Raw genomic sequence first — 21,418 nt, 5'->3', positions numbered from 1 at the left:
TCAGTGGTGAAGGCACTGGAGCTGTTCATTGGGCACTAGATTGCAGGCCCTTGTGTCAATGCAAATCACCCAAAAGACTTCTGTTAAAGGAAAAGGAAGCATCCAGATGTATGCTGGTTTGAATGAAAGCACAGTGCACTCCATAGCATCCTTTTAAAGCAGTGCTTTGTATTTTGTAGTTTACCTTCCATGTAATGCAATTTTTTCCTGTGGTCACTGTTCAGAGTACATGGCTATAAATATGCATATTTGTTACTGATCTAAATGTAATATTTAAGAAAATGTAATGTAAAACCATTTTGACATAACCATTGAGTAATTTTTTCAGCCTTTGTCTGATCAGCTGGCATACAGGCTAGTGGAGGTTATTATTTTGTATGATATGCAGAACTATAATTTACTCTAATGATGGTGTATTTTCATACTCTTGGTGAAAGGGTTATATGTATACATATGCACACATAGAGCAGAAGGAAACCCCATTTTTATGTAAAAGTGCACATGATATGTATAGATGGATCAATCTGAATATATGTAGAAAATGTGTGTGAAGAGATGTAGAAAATATTTCGAATTGCTGAATAAAATATTCCCAGATTCTTAGGTTCCTTTCACATAATTTTTAGTTCTTAAAATAATCCTGTGAAAGTGCTGCTTTTGTCTTTTCTGTGCAACGATGAACTTCTATGTTGGAAAGTGTTGAAAGTATTCAGATAGTAAAGCTTAGATTTTTGTTTTGTTTGGCAGTACACTTCTGTTTAGAATTCTTTTAATCTATCCATTCCCTGCTTTTATATTCATCTGATAGTTGAAGGTTCTGTGAAGGATATTTCTTTGTATATGAACTTATTAAACCAATAATGCTTAAAAACATGAGATTTACTTCCTTTTTTCCTTTTTTTACATCATAAGATAGGCTCTTGTTTGAGTTGTTAAATTTCTATTTGCCTTTCTTGAGTTTTTTTGGGGGGAGGAGGGCAGAGAAAATAAGAAACAATTTATATGGTAGATCTAAAGTTTCATTAAAATTGCTTATGCCCTGTCCCAGGCATTTTAAGTGGGCCATCTGTCTAAACATCTCTCCATTTTTTTCTGATCATTTCCTCGACTTATTCATGAGCCATGGGAGGGCTCCTTTGTAGTCTCCATGTAGCTGGTTCAGTCTACCCCCACTGAATACATCTATGTGCTTGCATAACATATCTTTTCACAGTGCTGGAAATTCTCTGAACTTGGTTCAGATGAATGGCCCACTTTCTGAAGGTCTTTTTTTTCCTCCCCCTGCAAGATTTGTATGCAGAAACTGACCTTGGTGGCTACAGAATCCAGCACATTATTCTTGATCATTTTACAGGCCACCTGCTGTGAAAGTTATGATGAAGGATTTCTTAATGATTCTTTGACCATTAACATTGTTTTAAGTCAATATTTCACTTTTATTTAACTGCTGAATAGGTAATTGCACAATTGAAAAACAGCTTTACAGAGTGTCATATAATGTGGTTTTCAGATGCTTGTAATCTTTCATAACGGGAGAATTTGTTATGATAGTTCAGCATTTGTGTTTACGTAAAGTATTATGCAGCAAATATATCAGAAGTAAAGAGAATTTGTAAGTTTTTTCCCCCAGTGTTAGAACTCACATTTTGAATTGGAAGTAAAAAAAAATCTATACTCAATTTCCTGACCCTTTAGGAGCTGGTGACATTTATCATAGCTCATTACATCATCAACAGTAATCGGGAGAGGGGAGTTTATTTGCCACAAACTGCAGAAAATGGTAGTTTTATTGAGTTCCTTCTATCTGATTGGTTGATGACAATCAAAATGGATGGGCTGGGGCAGAGTTATTACTTGACTTGCTTTTGTGAATGTCTGTTTTCTTTCTTTACTTGTTTTTGACTAGAATAGATAATAGTTTAACTAGCTATGTTTTCCATGAGCACAGTAAGTGTGTGTTGATCTAAAATTTTTAGCAATTGTCTGCTTTCCTCGCTGAAAACTTGCAAAGAAATCAGGGGCTGTAATTGCTGCATTATTATACAGTATCTCCCTCTCTCTCTATCACGGCAGTTGGGGGTAAAAAGGACATAATACACTGTGCAGTGTATGAAATAAATTATGGAACCATGACATCATTTGTAGTTGAAAAAACAGCAAAAGAGGTTGAAAATAAATAAGTAACTAAGCAGGCAAACACTGCTGTTTCTCTTCTTGCACCATTTACATGTTTTTATAACTTTGATGCTTTAGAGTAATGCCTTGATGACTTAGAGCCAGGCCGTGTCCATACTCTTCACCTGTGCCCCGATTGCTTGTGATACGTCCTTTTAGAAGGCAGTATGGAATAGAGAGGTTCAGAACTGCCCATTTCTGTATGGAGGGAGTTCGTAACACCCTTCTCCACCTGCCTTCCGTCATTGTGGCTGCGGTGCTGCCTTTGCTCTCTCCTTCTCTTTGTGTCCAATACTGCTGGCAAGGGACAACAGCGCACAGCTCTCTGTGGCCCTGATTCCCATTCACCTGGCACTCATCTTGCTGCTAAACTTGAGTTTCTTCCTGCAGCCAGTGATCTTTATATGTAAAGAAAGTAATTTTTTTTGATGATATGTCATTTGCTAAAACTGGGAGAAGAAAGGGAAGGAGTGTTGAACCCTATGAAAGACTTATTACGTGGATTCTGAATCTAGGGTTGGAGGGGAAGTGCCTTAAGTTTTTGTGTCTTTTATGATGGTAAAAATGACATTATTTTTTCTTTCAGTTTTTTTTCTGTAAATAGAATATGTCAGATTTCAGCCCAGTATGTAGAATTTTAAAAGCTACACATTTTTGAAAATAGCCAGAAGTTTGGGGAGTTTTCCATGAACTCATGGAAAATACATTCAGAAGTCCAGATGTTTTCCCTTTGGAGGACTTAGAAGAGTTCTCAGCTAAGGAAGCAAGCTTGGCCAAGAACAAAGAGATTATTTCCCATGCACTGGGACTTCTCAGACATTAAAAAAAAACAACCCACAAAACAACAACAAAAAAACCCACCAAAAAAACCCTTTCTTAGCCTGATAGAAACTTCCGCGTTTCTAAAGTAGTTCACAGACTTGAGCAACTTCCTTTCATATCCAAGGAACTTGGACTTTGATCCTTAGTTTTGGACTTTGTGATCCTTACTAATATGAAAAAAAACAACCCACCCTCTGAATCCCATCAAAATGGAGTCTACTGCAAGATAATTTATTCGAAAGGAATTAGATTTAATGAAGAAAAAGTAGGATTGTTATGAGCTAATGTAAGTATCTGTCTTGGCCAGCGTAACTGTAGGTTACAGTTACAAAGTCACAGGCGCTTGATTAGCAAAGCTGAAAAATGTCCCTGTGCAAATGGATCTAGCAATTCCAGGAGGGAAGTACAACTTGCCGCGTGCTTGGTATTAGATGCAGCTCTGGACCTTGCCCTCCTGACCACCAGTGTTGTAGAGAGAGGAATTATATGCCTGTGTGGCTGTTTGAAACCCAGGCGAAGCAGTGATCATAGTCATGCCTTTCAAGAGGCATGCATCCTGTTTGGAGATACACTTGACAAAGCTCAGCAAGACAGGACCGAACAAAAATAATCCCTGCTGGAGAACAAGACTGTCTTTCCTTTGATGGCCAGCAGCCAGATTCATGAGGTCACTTCCAGTCAAATGCAATATGAAGCAGGGCCGTGCCAGCAAGGTTGTAAGGAATCTCATGCCACCAGTGAAGCGATCTCCTAAGCTACGTTTGGGATGAGGTCTTACCTCTTATACACGAAATATGAAGTTGCTACAAACCACTAAATCCTCTTGGCTGCTGCAGGGGAGTGCCGTGAAGAATTTAGCCAGGCTCTGCCAAAACCCTGCTACATTCCTCCTTACTGGGGCTCTGATACCAGGAAGTGCAATGAAAACATGGCTCAGCTTGCTGCCTGCTACCTGTGCAGGAAATTCCTGTTCCTCTTCTTCAGGAACTCCCGTGTCTGCCGTGTTTCCTATCAGCCAGTCTAAACGGTTTGGTCACATACAGGAATTTCAAGATGAGGTGCTGAGAAATGTCATTGCACCCAATAAGCCATAGATATTTCCTCAGATTTGTTGTTTTGACACTTGTCACGGTATATTAAATGCGAAAGGTAACACTTGGCATTGTTAGTATGGGAACAGGTTATTTTCAATATCTGTTTTCATGACCTTTATGGGTAGCGATAGTTAGAGGTGAGCTAAGATGTTTGGTGAAATCTGGTGGAGGCCTTACTTGGCGTGGATCCAGAAGTAACTAATGATAACTATGCATCTATTTGTCTAGCTAATATGTTTAGTGTTTCCATTTCCTCTTTGCAGGCATGTTGCAAGGCACAATTTTTGGAAACTCCTTGCCTAACTAGGTACCTGCACTTGTACTTTCTTAGATTTCAGGTGTCTAAAAACCCAATCTTCTTAAAATAATTGTCAAAATCCTTGGCAAGTCGGTGTGTTATCCTTGGCTCAGGCAGATAGTTTCTCCTCCTGTGGCCTCTGGAGGCCTCACAGGTGCTTCTCCCTGTTGATTCCACAGGGAACCTGAGCACTCCCTTTGGGGAGATGTGGTTCACTGGGCACCTGAATCCTCAGGAGGATGCATGTGGCATAACACAAAAAGATGTGTTTCCAAGTTTTAAGACTCTGAAGGCTGCAGTAACATGGCGTAGTAAGGTCTATAATGTACGATAGATGAACATCATAGCAGAAATTATCCTTCAGAGGAGACCTAAAGGTGATGAACTTACTATCTCTTTAGATTTCTTACAGAGAATCTAAACATGTGTAAGAGTCAGTGTGGAAGAAAAGCTATACCAAAATAATGTGTCTTTGTTTTAATGGAGTGTAAACTCCACCTTCGTACCTTCTCTTTAGGCTATGTGGTGCTTGCTGATGCTAATATATGACAACCACACATTAGAAAAGTTGTAACATACCTTCGGACACAAGTTGTTACAACAAAGTGGAAGAGACTTGAGAAGTTAGGATGAGGAAACTGAAATCGAATGTACATTTAAATAAAATAGCTGAAAATCACTTGTTTCATGCTGAATTTCCAAGAATGAAGACTCAGGTCTCATTCTTTTGCTGTCAGGTGTGCTTCTTTAAGCTAAAGTTGAAAAGATTCAGGTTTCTTGTATTACCTGGTAACTGGTGCAGCCACAGAATGCTGCAGGAATAGGTATCCTGCATGTGGGCTGTGATGATACATCATTATTTTTTCAGTTTGCTTGAAGGGCTCTGTAGATGAGATACTCTAAAATGTATATTAAGTATAAAATTACTTGTATTACTTGTTTGCCTGAGTCTTTTGTCTGTAATTGGCCTTTAATGAAGGTTTACCGAGAATGAGATGAAAGGAATAGTGATTCTATTTTGCCCTTAAAAAGAATGCTCCAGCTATCACAGTTGCTATTCTCCTGCCAACCCACTTTCTCAACTGCTTTTCATCCTGTTTGAGCTAATTCTGCAGCAAGCGCTGGCTGTATTCAAGAGCCTCCTATAACTTTATCAGCATACCCAGTGCGTCAAGGCAATCTAGAAAGAAAGTAGAGTGTATTTTCTCCTTGTATGCCATTTGACAGAAAAAGATATTTAGTATTTTTTTTTCAAGTATGCTCTCCAACTGTGTCTATAGATTAATGATATTTTATATCCTTCATGACCATCCTATGAGGCAAGTGCTTCTGGTTAAAATGCGAGAAGCATGAAATCTCTGTTAAAAATTCTTCTTCCGTCTGTTTCTTTTTTAGAATTCCTATTGCTAAATCAAAGCAAAGTAGCTGGGAGCTCTCTGTACGTCTAGGAGATGGAATTTACCCAGTTGCAGTTTCAAAGGATGGCTCATCATTTTCTGTAAGTTCTGCTCATTTTCTAAGAAATTCAATGTATTGAGTCAATGTGTATTATCCTACATACCTACTAAAATTCTCTGTCAGTGACCAAACATAGATGTTTGTTTTGCTTTTGGGTAGGCATTGCTGTGAATTACAAAACAAGACTCTCTATGTTAATTAAATAGTGCCGGCATACAAAGATTTTTCTCTGCTCATGCCTGTGGAACATTTTTGTGTCTACTTGTTTATTAAATTAGTTTTCTAATTAATGACCCTGTTTAGTGTCTTGTTTAGAAGTAAGGTCTTATGCTCTAGTGTAGATATGTGAGAGCAAGAAAATAAGTGCAATGTCAACAAAAATTACAGACGCTTAAGTTAGTGATTAAAAAACAAATCAAAGAACCAAGCAACTTGAATGCGTAATCATACTGGAATGGAATTATTCAGCACCTCAGTGGTAAAACTGTATGTGGTCATAGTAAAATGCCAGTGTTTCAAGATGTGCCTAGGTCACTTCAGATGAATGTGTATAAACTATTATTTTTACAAATATTCTAAGATAATTACTTAAGCACTGAATGTTGTCAGCTTGAGAGGCAGAAAGACAGGCCATGACAGTATAAGAACGGTAATGCTGTGTTCAGTAGTTCAGCTGTTCAGCAGAATAAAGTCAAGACAAGCTGGTTGAATTGGAGTATTGAGAAGGTAGATTTATAGAGAGAACTACTTTTAAAGTCTGTTAACGGTAATTCCACAACCAAACTGAGGTGTATTTTTTTTTTTTTTTTTTAAATAGACAGTTGACTTGCATAGCATCTGTTGACTCTTGGGCAAAAGTATTCAAAAGGGTCTGAAGAAGTCAGTTTTTCTTAGAATCATTGAAAAGCAGGACTGTGACGAATCCCAGAAATCCTCTAGTTTACCTCTGACAGCTGTTTACTCTTCTTGTATGTCTTCATTGAAGAAACTTCTGCAACATCTGCCCCATGATATTTTTTATAGTAATGATGTTCACACCCATATTACATTCAGAATCATGAGATTTCTTTGAAAAAGGATATTTAATATTTCTTACAATGAAGACAGTATTGTCTCAGTGATTCACTTTTGCTTTGCTCTACTGAAATTTCAATGTAAAAGACATGATTTTCTGTTGAAACTGGTCATCTTTTTAGGTGGTTATTTTCACTTATGTGAATTGAGGTAATGAAAACCTAGCTGCCTTTTTTTTTTTTTTGGTCTTTTTGTTGGCCTAACTGGGGCAAGAAGATGCCTAACCAATATACTTTTTAACACTACCTTTACCTCTGTCACACTATTTTACGTATACTCACGATGAATGTGAGAGTATGAATAGAGAGCAGCGATACTTTCTGTTCCATGTGGATCATAGATCATAGGTGCACTGTAAGAGAGATACGGAGATCAGTTGTCGTGGCCAGCACCTTAAAAATTTTCTCTGGCGAGTGTACTAGTTTAAGTGTGAAAGAAGGTGGTCATTTTAGTTGTAGTTATTTCTTCTAGAAAGAGTTCTAGGAGGTGTTGAACAACTCTTTACTCAATACCTAATATAGTGTTGCTCCATGGCACTCAGCCTACTTGTGGAATGTTGCTTCAGGAGTGAAGGCCATGTCTGCGTGCAGCTTTTTACTGAATTAAATTTATATAATGGCCCTAACAGGCATCCCATGAACTTGGATGCAACCTGTTGCTCAAACAACAAAACGTCTCTGCCAGATTTCAGCCCAATTTAGAGTTGGACTGGCACTGGCTTATGTAACAGAGATAGCCCTTCCCAGGAGTAGTCATTGCCCCCAGCCTTCCCACCTTTGTGTTGCAACGTCGCTATCTAGCAGCGGTCAGGCTGGAGCTGCCTGCGGCTGTGAGGAAGGTACGGGGTGGCTGCTGGTCACTGTGGGTGTTGCATAGGCCCTTTCTGCTGTGAGCTCAGAAATCTAATTCCTATAACTGGTGGTTTGTTTAGCACGGCTGATTACACAGGTATGCATCTGTGTGCCTATGGACACATGTGTTTTTTGAGAGATTTACGTCAGTTTCACTTAGTTACCTACGCTCTTGCTTATACTTTCAATAAATATACATCTTTAAATCAGACCGAGGAAGGTTTGCAGACAGTGGAGGCCTAAGCATCCTTTCATGCTTTTGTCTCTATTGATTGTGAGGGTAACTGAACATACAAGCTTGTATGTGAGTCCGTCCTAGATTGCACTTGCAGCTGAGTTGTAAACTGCACCGTGTCTCTCCAGGAGGTATGAACTCTAAGACAGGATGCTGAACGTGTAATGCTGTTGCTTTATCATTTTAACATACAGAAAATCATCCTGACCTATACCACAGTCCAAACCTGTGTCTCAGTTTAAATGGGACTGCTAAAGAGTTCTGACATCTTACAGCAGTATGAGCGTTACAACTAGTATAAGCCCGGTTTAACAAGGCATATACGGAGTCTGATGTCCAGTCCTTCGGTTTGTTATTCAAACAATGACAAATAACAAATGTGGAGGTTCCTGCTCGTGTCCTTGCGTCCCTGCAGTGTGCTACTGCTGTTACCTTCCAGTGCTAGGTAAGGAGGCAGAAGCACCCCTGGGGAGCTGAGCACCCCCCCAGTGTCATGAGGGAAGGGATGCAAAAGCAATAGGGAGGAAGTAGGGGGGCCAGGCAGTGCCCTAAAGGTTGGGCCAGAGGGACTGGTGACAGAAGCTTTTGCATTCTGATTCTGCCCTAACCAAGCCTTGTATACTTGGGGAGAGAGAATTCCTTATTTATTTGTATGTGGAAAATGCCTTAGCTGGTGAAATAAATCACTGTAGGTCTATTTCACTGTGACCAGAGGTCTATCTCACTTAAACCTTAAGCTGTAGTGTATTAAAATCAACTCCTGAGCCTGCGTTTGTAAAAAGGAGGTAAGTGGTTTTTAATACCAGGGTTGTTCAGAGTTACACTTATTTTTCATTGTTACTAGATAAATATCAGAGGACATCTTATTCTTTATTAATAATTTTCTTTTTGCTGGGGTTCTCCTGTGATTGTGCTACAGACAAGAGAATATAGGTAAACACAGCACAGTCAAAAATCTTCTGGATTATTATTCAACGCTTTACAATGGAGAAACAATTGCCTTAAAACTTCGAAGAAGAAAAGTCAAAGACTAGGAATGAGAAATCTTGTTTCTGATCAGGAGGTATAACATACCATCAGAAAAAACCTGGGGAAATTCAAAGCTTTCTTTATTAACTTTGCTGTCAGAAACACAAGTCTCACTTTTTGAACTTCTGCACTTACTTTTTGCTATTAAGTTGGTGTGACACGGGCTCCTGACTTTGTGGGTTGTGTCCCCTTGTGGCTTGTGACAAAGATAGCTGAAGCCGTGGTGCAGTTAGCTAGCCCAGTGGGAGGGCCACCTTCACATTCCCCTTCAGAAGTTTACTCCTGCTGAAAACTGTGCATTGCAGCAGCAGCGTTCGCATCCTGATTTACTTTGTTTACCACTGGGACTCTTCCAACAGTGACTCCTTTCTTTTTTTCCTTAACTTTTCTACTCTCGCCAGCCGCAACTTCACCACCTCACAGTGTGCAGTGCTTTGCTCTCTGTGCAGGGAGTGTGAGCAGCAGGCTTCTCCATGCTTCCCGCTGTTCGTGAGCAGATCATTCGTCAGCATCTCGGTCTATGGGTCATCTGTGGTTTTCTTCCTTTATCATGAGAATCTTAATGAATTGTGCAGTGTTAACTGCTCTTTATTTTTTTCAGGATTTTGACTTTTGTAACCATCTGTTTTTAACCACTTTATTTGTAACAGAGGTCCTTGATGCAAGCTGGCTTTAGGCCACGTGAGAGGCCTTGCTTCCCCAAACTGAAGGACTTAAAAGATAAGTGGTCAAGTGTGAGCAATACTGTTTGCCTGAAGTAGTGCAAACAAAAACATTAGTTTTCTTGTTTCCAGTAAAGGTTAAAAATTTTGAGAATCCTAATTTGATATTTTTTCTTTGGAAATAGAAGTAGCTCTGTTGTTATTCTGAAGCCAGTAACATATACGCTGATCCTTAAGTTTGTATAAAATTTGTGTATAAGAATTTTCAGTTTCAGATAGTTGTTTCTGGTGATACCCTATCAACATAACAACAAACACTTTCACAATTAAAAGATTCTAATGACTTGACTTGAGAATTAAAATTTAGCAACTTTGGTGAGATCTGCTTGCTTGTGTACCAAGAACTCGCCAACTAAATTAATGTAAATGTAATCTATTCTTTTTCTTTTGTTCTTTTTCCTGTATGTTAATTGCTAGAAGAATCTTTAAGCTAACTGCTTGTCACATATATCCATTTAGTTCTTTGGAGGACAGATAGTCAGATTCTGGGCTTTGGTTAGTATTCTTCTTATGCTTAAAATTTTTCCTCTCATCAATGGAGTTAAAGATCTTAAAATCAAGATTACTGCTAGAATAGAATTTGAAGGAAGAATACCCTCCTTTACATGAGACTAATGTAAACCAGCAACAAACAGCCCAGAAGCATCCCACCACCAAACTCTGGAATCTTTTGTTTAGTTCCATTTCAGACAGGAATCTTTTTCATCCTGCCATTTTCAATTGCCAGTCTGGCTACGAAATGTTTATTTTATGATTTCAGTGGTACAAAGACTTGATCCAGTTTTGCTGATGAAGGTTGGAGTCTGTTCTTTCTTTACAAAGCTTGAGTGTTCTGCAGAGTACCAAAGGGTGGGAGAGGCAAAAGCAAATGGGGGAACCTACATGTATTGAGCAAACCTGGTAGCTGTGCGGTTTCCCTGCACCGTACGTTCTAAATTGACCCTTCAAAGCCAGATGTCAACCACCAAGGATGCTCCGGCTCCGTGTGATGGTGGCTTTGTTGCCTATTTGCAGACTTCCACTCCTGGCTGCTCACAGCCGGTGTGCAGTCCCTTTGCTGGTGGTGTGCTGGGTGGGAGCTGCCCTCCCCAGCCGGGTTCGGAGCAGCCCCTTAGCCACTGGTGTGTGTAGGACTTTGGTGTCACAGACAGCCATGAACCAGCCTTCTCCAATGCGGGTGGATTTCATGTAGGTAATACACTTAAAATGTGTAATAAAAATAATAGCGAAGAGTGTAAGTGGCCTAAGCAAGGGAGAACATAAATGTCCAACATATGTTGGACCAGGTATCCAATAATAAAGTTCAATTTATTGGATCCACCACTGTATAATTTTCATTCAATGAAGGAATGAAAGGTAAGTAATTATGTGACTGTAGTGCAGTCTTTTCACTGCTATAACCCACCTTCCTTACTTCCTTCAATATTCTCCAGTTTTATTTTTCTGTTATGAATGTTAATCGAATTAGACAACTAAAGAACATTTTGTATTAATATCTGTGGTGAAGGAGGTGGTAGAAAAGAGATGGCTCAAGTGATGAATAGCAGCAGTAAGTGATTACACTTTAGGAGATACAGTCATGTTTCTTTTTGTTTGAAGTTCGTCGCTATATGCGTAGGTTGAGGACCTAATTTTAGTTCAGCAAGGAATTTGTACCTGTATTTTATGCAATAAACTGCATTCTTTTGAAAACCTTTTTAGCATAACCCATTTTCTGATTCTTTGCTATAGTATAGGAATCCTCTGTATTGAGAATTCTTTATCGCTAATTTGCGTGATTTCACTGCAATTAATTGTTGTTATTCTCCTTTTTCATGTTTGAAAACAGCCCTTTCTGTTAGGGTTCTTCACCTCTGTAGTAGATGCATACCTTCCCAGACTACTTAGCCTCATCTTCTCATCTGTTCAGTTGACAAAGAATTTCCAGATGTTTTCAGTTACAAAGTAGCTTCTTATCATTGAAGTTGTGGTGAATGAAAGTTGTTTGTTTTTTTTTTTTTTAAAGCGTAAGGTGAAATAGTTCAGAAGTTACTTTGAGCCTCAATGGAAATTTGATATATTTCCAGGGGACCTATATAGGTCAAATGCTGAATAAGAGGAGTAGAGCAAGCTTAATTACTTTTTTTCAGATTGCTACTAGAATGGGCTACCATTTTCACAAAATATTGGATCACTTTCTAAATTCAAATTTAAGAACAGGTAAATATAGTACAGACATGAAATCTCTGAAAAATTTGTGAGAATTGTTCAGTGTGGTGAGAGATTGATTAATGACTGTTTTTAGTAATTTTTAGGAAAAAGCAATGTTTTTTCCCTATCTTTTTCATGAGAAGTAAAGAATTTATTAGGTATCTGTGTAGGTGGAAAATTGGCCTGTGTACCTCTTAATATTTGCAAGAGAAAACCTATTGTACAGTACATAAATGAAAGCATAAAAATACAAATTTAAGGCATTACCATCATCGTTATTTGAATACATCCTGTATCATCAGCATGGAGTGGATAAGTAGTTATCTGTATGCTTTAATTTAGTTAGTGAATTCATGTATATCTAGTTATGATTAAGCTTTGACTTCAAATTATAATGTAATAAACATTTAATTAGGAGAACTCTGCTGTATTCATTTGCTGTAAATTTTACGAATGAGGGGTAAGTTGATTTTAAAATTACTTCAGGAAATATTTTCTTTGTTTTGTAAATTCTCGTCAGCAGGAGGAAAAAATGCTTAAGAAAAATATCACCCCAAAATCAAACTAGATGCAGCTGAAGTATGCAAAGCGTCAAGTGTAAAAAGGAACAGTGTAATGTAAAATCAGAGCAATGATACAGAAAATTGCTGTAAGCAAACTTAGTCCACATTTAATTCCTTACACATAAATGTGAATGGAACGGGATCATAATTCAGTGCATATTAAATTCTGTCTTTCCAGTAGTCTGTGTAGAAGAATAACATTGCCCAGCTCTATCAGTATAAAATTAATAATCTTGTTAAGAGAATCAATAAAATATGAGAATTATTATTATTACTAGTATTTTGCATTTCTGGTATGCTTCAGGCACATAATAATATATAACTAATTGGTCATACGAAAGAAATATGAGGGCTGTATTAATAGGGATGAAAAGCAAATACTTGTAGGAATTAAAAACAATAAGAGGGGTTGCCAGTAGAGATACAAATTAACATATATCCCCAGGAGCAGTGAATGATTTTCTGGTTAGTCTAGTTCTAAATATATGTTGTTATCAGAATGTTATATATGTTATATTGTTATATGCATGGAATAAAATAAACTGTTACTCCAATGTCCTGTATTAGTTTGAATGAAGGGAAAGTGCACGTGTAAAGGCACAAGTGGAGGGAGCAGATCAGTTAGACAATCCTTACAGCCATAAGCAGAAACCTTTTTCTGCCTTTTTCCAAGCGGTTTATATTTTACTTGTGGAGTAGCACACAAATTCTCCATTGCAGTACATGTACAGTTGTGCAAACAAAACTCTTGATTACCAAGTTCTATAGGTCGTATACCTATAGAATTTATTGTTCTGGAGGTTATGTACACAGTTTTACTCTTCTAATTCAGGTTCAAATCCAGAGCGTTTTCTGTTTGTAAGACTTACGTGTTTTGTATAATGGCATTTTAATGCGGTACGCATACGCTAGCCCTGTGGCGAGAGCAGAACCCGTGATTCCCACCCTTGCAAAAAGCACGACCGTTATCACTGGGCTCTAGTGGTGCTCCCACTTGTTGGCTGACTCTGTGGCTTTACAGATCCTGCGTTCCTTTCTGTACAGTGGCAGATTTACTGGAAGGGTAGAGGCTGCCCTAACCTATCCCGATGTGGTGGGGACAGTTTCTCCTGTGAGGCAAGCGCTGTGCACTTGAATCCTTCAATCTGAGGAGAGCATTGATCCTTGCGTTCTGACTCTCTGGGCAGGTGCTTTAATTGCCACGTTCCTGTGGCTGCTGACATGGTGTTTTTTAAATGAAAGTGGCCTTGGCCTCAGTATCTTGGTGTGACCTTAGTGTTTCTGGTGTACATTTCCACTCTGCTGCCTTGAGTCTCTCAGAGAATATAGATGCTGGGACACGTTAGGTGAGATAGAGGTAAAAATGCTTAGGTAAATACTAAGTATACTCATTCAATATTTGAATGTACTTGTATTAGGTGTGCTTGTGTACTAAGCAAAAAGAGAAGCAGAGTGTGTCCGGATTGCATGTTTTTTTAAATACCATGCCAGTTTAGCAGTAAGTATGCGTAAAGGACTGGTACAATAGGTGCATGTGTGCTTTGTAAAGAGAGATTGTTGGTGTGGGTTTGTGTATCTCGGATTAGTTTATTCACACAGTACTCCATAAGCATATAGAGAAATTATCTACAAGGTTGAGAACTAAAAATGACATGAAAAGTAATGAATTAATTGTGCGGTTTTAAATATACTCGCCCCTCTGTGTCAGGGCAGTTTAATAGCTTGGTTATAGTAGTTTTTGGAGATCTGTGGTTCTGCTGCAAAACTCACAGTAACATATGGTCTGGCACTGGTATGTAGCCTACAAGAAATGTTTAAAAAGAAAACGCAATGAAAGGTCTGAAATGCTAAAATGTAAAATATTTTAAAAGCAAGCATAGTCTGTTTGGATATTTATTTTTCTTGTGTTAGAATCAGACTTCTCTTCATTGTTTTAAAGCATAGTTCTTAGAAGGCAGAGAAGGAGCTAGGTTTTTACAATGATTAATTCTAGATTACCTGATGAAGACTTTTACCCACACAGGTGGCTTCATAGGATGAATTCCTGTGGTATGAAAATGGACACTTATGTTCTGCCATGGGTCATGATCCAATGATTCCAGGAATTCCAGTGAACAATAAACTGAAATATAAATTAAATATCTGTAGCGATACAGAGCAATAACATACCATTTTCTTTCTTCAGAAAGTCTTTTTTTCTGGCATAACAGCATTTAATGTGTCCTGCCACCTTTCCAGTCCTCCTGTCGTCTTTTGGTGTAAGACTGAAAGCTCCCTGGGGCACGGGTGTTGTCTTCAATTCATTTGTGTGCCATGCACACTTCAGATCCTGCAGCAGAATATTCATATCATTATTTTCTAGTTTCAAAAAACAAGCCTTAACATGAGCATCACTTGGATGCATTTCTTTACCATTGATTTTTGCATCCAACAAAACCGGAAAGAAAAAGCCCAACAAACTCCTCCCTGCCCTCAAAGACCCCTCCAACTTCCCAACCCCTGTCCCCAAATTTTGTAGAATGAATAGATTAAAAAATGTTGTGAGCTCCTCCTGCTGGTTCAGCAGTAGCAATAGTTACAATTAAAAGCATGCTAATGCAATAAGAGCCTAGCTTATTGCCACAAAAGCCATAGTTAACTCTGCAGCTCCTGGATGGTGTTTCATCTTTAATTCTGTTCTCTGAGCAAATCTCAACACATTTAATATTCAGTATGACACTCTACTTTGGGATCTCTTGATGCTTTGGCGTAGGGGGGAACTATAAGGTCGCTGCTTTGAGTTGCTTTCTTAGCTCTAAATATCTTTGCTGCTTTTTTCCCCCTTTAATTTAATTTTTAAGTAAGCCAGACTATTAACATTACTTTAATGTAGCTTTTATGGCTTATGAAAAATAATGCTGCTGTAGTGGATAGATGTGCGTCAGCTGTGACTAAATGTTTTGATGTAGTCTTCTCAAAAGATAGACTAGAAGAGCTTTCCTTTGAAATATGTGAAGCAGTTTTAGACACAGCTTCTCAGATGGATCTAATTAGTCTTTCATACGGACTGGATGTCCGTTTGTTGCAGCTGAATTCTCATTTCATTCACCCATAACTAGAAACACCTCGCTTCAAACATGTTTCTTCAAAGAAAGAAGGGTTTAGGGTTCCATGTTTTACTGCTTTTTGATGTTGGTTTCCCTTTAACTCAGAAGACCTTATGTTTATACAACTGTTATTATTAAGAAAACATAGCTTTGTTCATGAGAGTTCATTCGGTATCAATGTTGGCTATTGGTAGAAGTCAGAGATCTGTGGAATAGATCTTGCTATACGAGACTAGTGGGACAGCTGTACGTCTGGCTATTAAGCTCGTTGTGAGGAAGATTTGAATGCAAGCAGGATGTTCTAATAAAACCAGGGAACCTGGGTTGTAGGAGGACAAAAATTAAGATTAGAGGTACAAATGATCACGCTCATCAATGGATAGCAGTCCTGTTTATTATTTATATACAGTAGTCACCAAAGAGACATTGTACTCTGTACTGTTGCCCGTTTAGGATATGTTTGCATGGCCCAGTTTAGTACAGTACAAAGGAGCCTATGCTGACTAAGGTAGTTTGGGCAGTGCTGCATTAATGCAGCCGTACTGCTCCCAGCTGAACGAACTTGTCTAGAGCTGGCACGCGCCACTCCACGTGGCACTGTGTTGTGCCATGTCGTGACACCTCTACAACAAAGCGTATCATGAAAGCTGCAGTGATAAGTGTCTGTTTGATCAGTGTAAAATATTCAGTGAGTGATACTCGGGTACTGCTATGGTTGATGCTTAAGGAAAAGGAGTGGAAGGAAGACAAGGTGACAGATGCTCTGCCCGTGTCTATTCCCCACTGGCTGCTTTTGCAGCCATCATGTCCTTTAGACTAAGGAGAGTTAGTCTGCAGAAACAGGCTGATGGTGCTGGCTTTACTTCTTGGCTTCCCAGCAATGTAGCTGAGCTGGTTTTGCCTCTGGCGATTGCCATTCACCTCTTCCCTTCCCCGTGGAAGGACGGGCAGTCCAGTCCAGCCCAGCTGCCTCAGATGCTGACACCTGGGACACAGAGAGGACAGGGTGATGTGGTGTGCTGTGAGCAGTCTGGCTTTAGTGGAACCGACGGGTCTGCAGGACTGTCTCTCAGGTCCCTGTTACTTGTCCACGTCAGTAGCTCCAGCAAGCTTGCGTGTCTGCTAGGAAACTCTCGCTGCAATACTTCTTCCTGCCCCTAGCCTCACTCAGTCGTTGCCTCCATTTGCCTCTTACCACGTCACCCTCCGTTCTTAAATCCTCTGCTTGTCCACAGGCGGCTGCATGTCCCCGTTTGTCCTGCCAGAAAGCAGGTCTGGGTTTGCTGTCCGGTCACTCACATACAGGTTGGCCAGCCCAGCTGCTGGGTGACAACCGAATTGTCCTTGGCTGTCCAAGAGCTGAATGGGGGCACTCGTTTTGTTCTCTCTGCAGCTTCTCATTCTCATAAAACTTAACACGCTTGGTTAATACTGACCAGTCAGTGGGTTCAGAAGTTGAATGTGTGGTGGGGATTTAGCGGAGGGACTGACAAATAGACGGTGCGTTTTGTTAACTTTTTTTTCCTTTGAGATCAGGCTAAAGGTACTGTTATTGAAAGGGTTAAGAAAGAGAACAAGGTTGTTCTGAATGCAGGAGGAGGGAAATGATTTTAAATTATTAAAAATGAATTGCATCACTGTCTGTGGCTCATAGAGAGAATAAAAAAGCAACCTGATTTAAGAAGTTGTAATCTACTGCCAATGGTTTATTTCATTTTCCAGAGAAAATCTATGGATCTCAAGGACATACAATAAATTGAAATCAACTGGAAACCAAAACAGACCTATAGCTCCGTAATTCTAGAATTATTTCAGGTAATATTGTGTGCACCAGTCTTCGTTTCAAAGGTTGCTGTTGCAGTTCCAAAATCACTTAGATTTAAGGAATGCCAGATGTCAGGTGTGCATTTTGCAATAGTGTTAACTATGTGACTGAACGCAGAATCCCTTCGCTGTTCAGTGTGTTATATAGGCCAGCTCTGGGTGTTTCCCATAGTTTGTGTAGTGATGGGGACTGTTGTCTATAGACCTTTGTTTCATTTGTTATGGAAATGTAAGGAGAGGCAATGTACCGGGAGACAGTAGGAAGAGAAGGGTCAGTCTTGCTGTTAAAGGGGTCTGTGTGCTGACTTCGATCCCTGCCTCTGCCAAAGTTTGTTAGAGGTGCTAGCCAAATCTTTGAAGCCATACTTTCTAAATGCAGGCAGTTCTGTATGGTCTTCATTCTCTGGGCCTCAAACTTTGCACTAGAATCAGTCATGGAAACGCTGAATACTTACAGCTGCCGCGGCGATCGCTGCTATCAGAATATTTAAAGTTACAAAGCAAAGTACTCTGCAGTATCGGGTTTCACATGCATCATCTATTTGGTATGGTCTTTTTAAACTGTAATCTGTTGATGTCTCACCTCTAGTGGTTGGTGTGAGATGATGGGAATGTGGTGAAAATAAATGGACGTTTCTCTAATGTGAAAGAGTGAAATACTATGTGCTAAGGGAGACATGAAAAGTATGCTGAAGACAGTACTTCTAACTGTGGACTAAGACTTGAGTAGCTTGCAGTAAGCCTACCTGAGCAATTTGGAGACTAGTTTATTTAATGAATATCATTCAGTAATGTGTCCACAGCATTTGAATCTGTATAAAATATGTATACAAAGGAGATGAAGCCAGGTAGTGCTTCATATCTCAAATTTTATCAGTTTGTGATATTCACAATCACATAAAGGTGTGTCTTCATTTAGCAATTCTGTGTGTGTGCGTGTGTGAGAGACAGAACTCCCTATGTTCTTATGTAACATTTCCTTCCCCCCCCCCCCCCCCCCCCCAGTTTGCTTTGTAATGTAATGCTGATACTCCGAGGATTTGTTAGCAGGGTTAGATCCATTAAGGTCATTGCACGGACCTCTGCAGTTAGCTGAGTGTAATTGCTGGTAAGACTGCCATTTTCTGCGCAGCACAGTAATAGCAATGAACAGTAAAGGTCAGGAATTTGAGTTTTATTCCAGGCTCTGTTTCTGAAGGGTGGTCAAGCATTCAAAGGTTGTGCCTTCTGCATGTTTGTTTCTTTTTGCTCACTGCTATTAACATGTCGTTTTTCAAGTCCTGCCTCTTCCCAGCTTGTCTCTTTGTTCTGGTTTCATTCTTCTGACTAGTCCTACTTTCCACCCCTCAGTCTTCTCGCCTGGTCCATGCTCATTGTCTGGCCAGTCTGAGTCTCCCCTTTGGACTTCCGCATCACTTAGCAGTCAGTCTTGGCTCTCTTCTACAGGACCTTCTCCCATACCGTGGTGTCCTGCTCTGTAGGCCTCCAGGCTTTCACCCATGCATTGGTTCTCATTTCCATTTTCCTTTCCCAGGGCCCCAGCATTGTTTTTTCTTGTCCCATTTCTTCTACCTTACTATTTGTCTGGCTAGTCCTTTCTCTAAGATCACTCTCTCACTCCTTAGGTAGTTCCCTCTTTTCCTTCATCCTATGCTTCTAGCCCCCTCTTCCTTGCACAATCAGTGCATGCTTCCATCTCTTCCATTCTCTGAACTAGGTTTCATGTGTTTCTGTTACCACTTCTATTTCCTTCCTCCATTTTTAGTCTTCTTGCTCAATGAGTCCCCCACACCTTACTTCTTACTCCAAATTTTCCTCTCCATCTTTCTTGCATCTCCTTCACTGACACTTCCAATCTTTGTTCCATTCTGCTTTCTCCAGTCATGGGGCCATTGGTGTCCAGTTTTTGTTGCTTCTGCGTTGCTTATACTGCTGCTTCTTCCGTTGGTGCTCAGCCTTAGCAGGAGTAAGCAGTGAAATCACAGAGGTGACAGTCTTACTAGGTTTATACTTGACCTGGTATTCTGCAATCCAAAACCATGATTTCGGGGTAAGCTGTGTTCAGCCCTCGGCTGGTATGTGTTAAATACACGGAAGTGTCTTCTAGAAATTTCCCCTTTCTGAAATCACTTCTAAATGACTGTTCAGCCTACACAGAGTTCATCTGAGTTGTAAGAAATTGAAAATACTGTGTGATGATGGGAGGAGTTGTACAACTTTGGCACTAAGGCTCTTCCCCCTCATGCTGTAGCTCTGTGTCCCAGACCCTTTTGGCAGGTCCTTCCTCTGCTCCTCCTGTGCTCCTTCTGTCTTCATTCCAACCTTTTCTTTCTGTTGTGGCTGCCCTCTTGTTTCCACCATCTAACCTCTATCAGCTGTTTCCTTTATTGCCCTAATCGCTGTGTATTTTCACACAGTGACCTCTTTGTCACTGTTGGAGCAGCCCAGCTGTTTGACGGTAACAGACTAGTTTGCATGCACAGTTTATCACGTTCTAATTTAATATTTACTCCTAGGTGATAGGGGAGGAGGGAAATAGTTTAATGAAAAGTGCATATGCTTAAACTGGCATCTTTATTTTGATGATGGTGAGCTTTGCTTATTGTTAATTTATAATGAACATACTTTTGAGTAATTTGGGGTCTTTCATATTAGTTTTATCATCTAAACTCTCAAAGGAAAGCTACACTGATGACCAGTCAGCATAGTAGAAACACAGAATGGTTTGGTTTGGAAGAGACCTTTAAAGATCATCTAGTCCAACCCCCCTGCCATGGGCAGGACAATTTTCACTAGACCAGGTTGCTCAAAGTCCCATCCAACCTGAGAACAGAGATAGATAGTATATCCAAATCTCAGGGTGCTGAGAGCCTGCGTTTCCTTTGTTCAACAGTTAAACAGGCCGAGAACAAAACCAGCCAGAATAGGATGCCCATGAAGAAGACAGCAGCAACTGTTAAGATAAGAGAGAGAAAGAGACCCTCTCCCTTACACAGCTAATGGATTTTTCCTGGCCTTGGCAAAGGAAAACTTTCTGAAATAGGTGAGTTAATAGGAATGGAGGAGAAAGGGCCAAGGGATGGTCATTGTCAGTTACAATCAATCTGTCTGTCAGTCTACCCAGCCAAAGTCCGTGGTGAGATCAAATTGTGTTGGCCCATTATGTGGACTACATCTGCAATCTGAAGCGAACCAAAGGCGACTTAAAGTTGTTCAGGCTGACCCTGCGGAGTACAAATACTCATTACTTGTTTTATTGTAATTTATGACATAAATCCCAATTCACAGTTTGTGGTTTTGCTTTGTAAAAATGAGCTGGAAGCAACTGAAGTGCTAAATGGCCTTACAAATGAATGCTTTTAGGAGCATTACCGAGTGGGATCTTTTGAATCTGTTGAATGATTCACATTCCCAACAGAAGCTGTTTCAATAGCGAAGGGTGTGCCCCAGAAAGCTCAACATTAGTAATGCTTTCCAGAATAGGTGGGAAATTATTTTGAAAATGGCAGTAGGAAATATGTTCAATGTTACACACAACTCTGGCATTTTTCAGTCATTTGGAACTATTAATCCGCTTTATTAGATCTGCCTAGCTCTTTCTGTGGATATGTGCTAGTTGTTTTTTTTTTAATTCTTCAGCTGGAATTTTTTAATGGTCTCCCTTAGTTTATCGTTTAGCAAGTTTACTTCTGGTACAGTTAGCTGGAGTGATTAACAGATGAAATGACTTCAGAGTGTAAATTCTCATTTGGTCTTCTAGGTTATATTTCATCTCTGTTGTATGCCTTCCTAATTACCGGCATATTTCAGTACTTAAAATTAGAATTTTAAAGCATGTATTATTCATCTTCTCTAGATCAGAATTAAAAACAACATGGGCTGACATGTTACATTATTTCTTCGAAATCTGGTAATGTTGTATTTTCTCTCTCATTTAGGCTTAATTACCTCTTTAAAATATTAAATCAAGAATTGTTCTAATCCATATGACATAGTT

At 39.6% G+C, this 21,418-nt stretch overlaps 1 protein-coding gene across 5 annotated transcripts in view; it reads left to right on the top strand.

Annotated features, from left to right (window-relative positions):
* Positions 1–21,418, top strand: part of PCCA (propionyl-CoA carboxylase subunit alpha) — a 299,411-nt gene that overhangs the window by 180,570 nt on the left and 97,423 nt on the right. For all 5 annotated transcript variants that reach the window (XM_075045914.1, XM_075045913.1, XM_075045912.1 and 2 more), the window contains one exon: positions 5,785–5,887. In XM_075045914.1, coding sequence (XP_074902015.1) covers positions 5,785–5,887 — 103 coding nt within the window. The remainder of the gene's footprint in view (positions 1–5,784; positions 5,888–21,418) is intronic.

This window comes from Buteo buteo, chromosome 14 (genome assembly GCF_964188355.1).
Source record: "Buteo buteo chromosome 14, bButBut1.hap1.1, whole genome shotgun sequence".
In the NCBI taxonomy this organism is placed as follows: domain Eukaryota; kingdom Metazoa; phylum Chordata; class Aves; order Accipitriformes; family Accipitridae; genus Buteo; species Buteo buteo.
The sequence above is the reverse complement of the archived record's forward strand: the minus strand, read 5'-3'. Positions and strand labels throughout refer to the sequence as shown.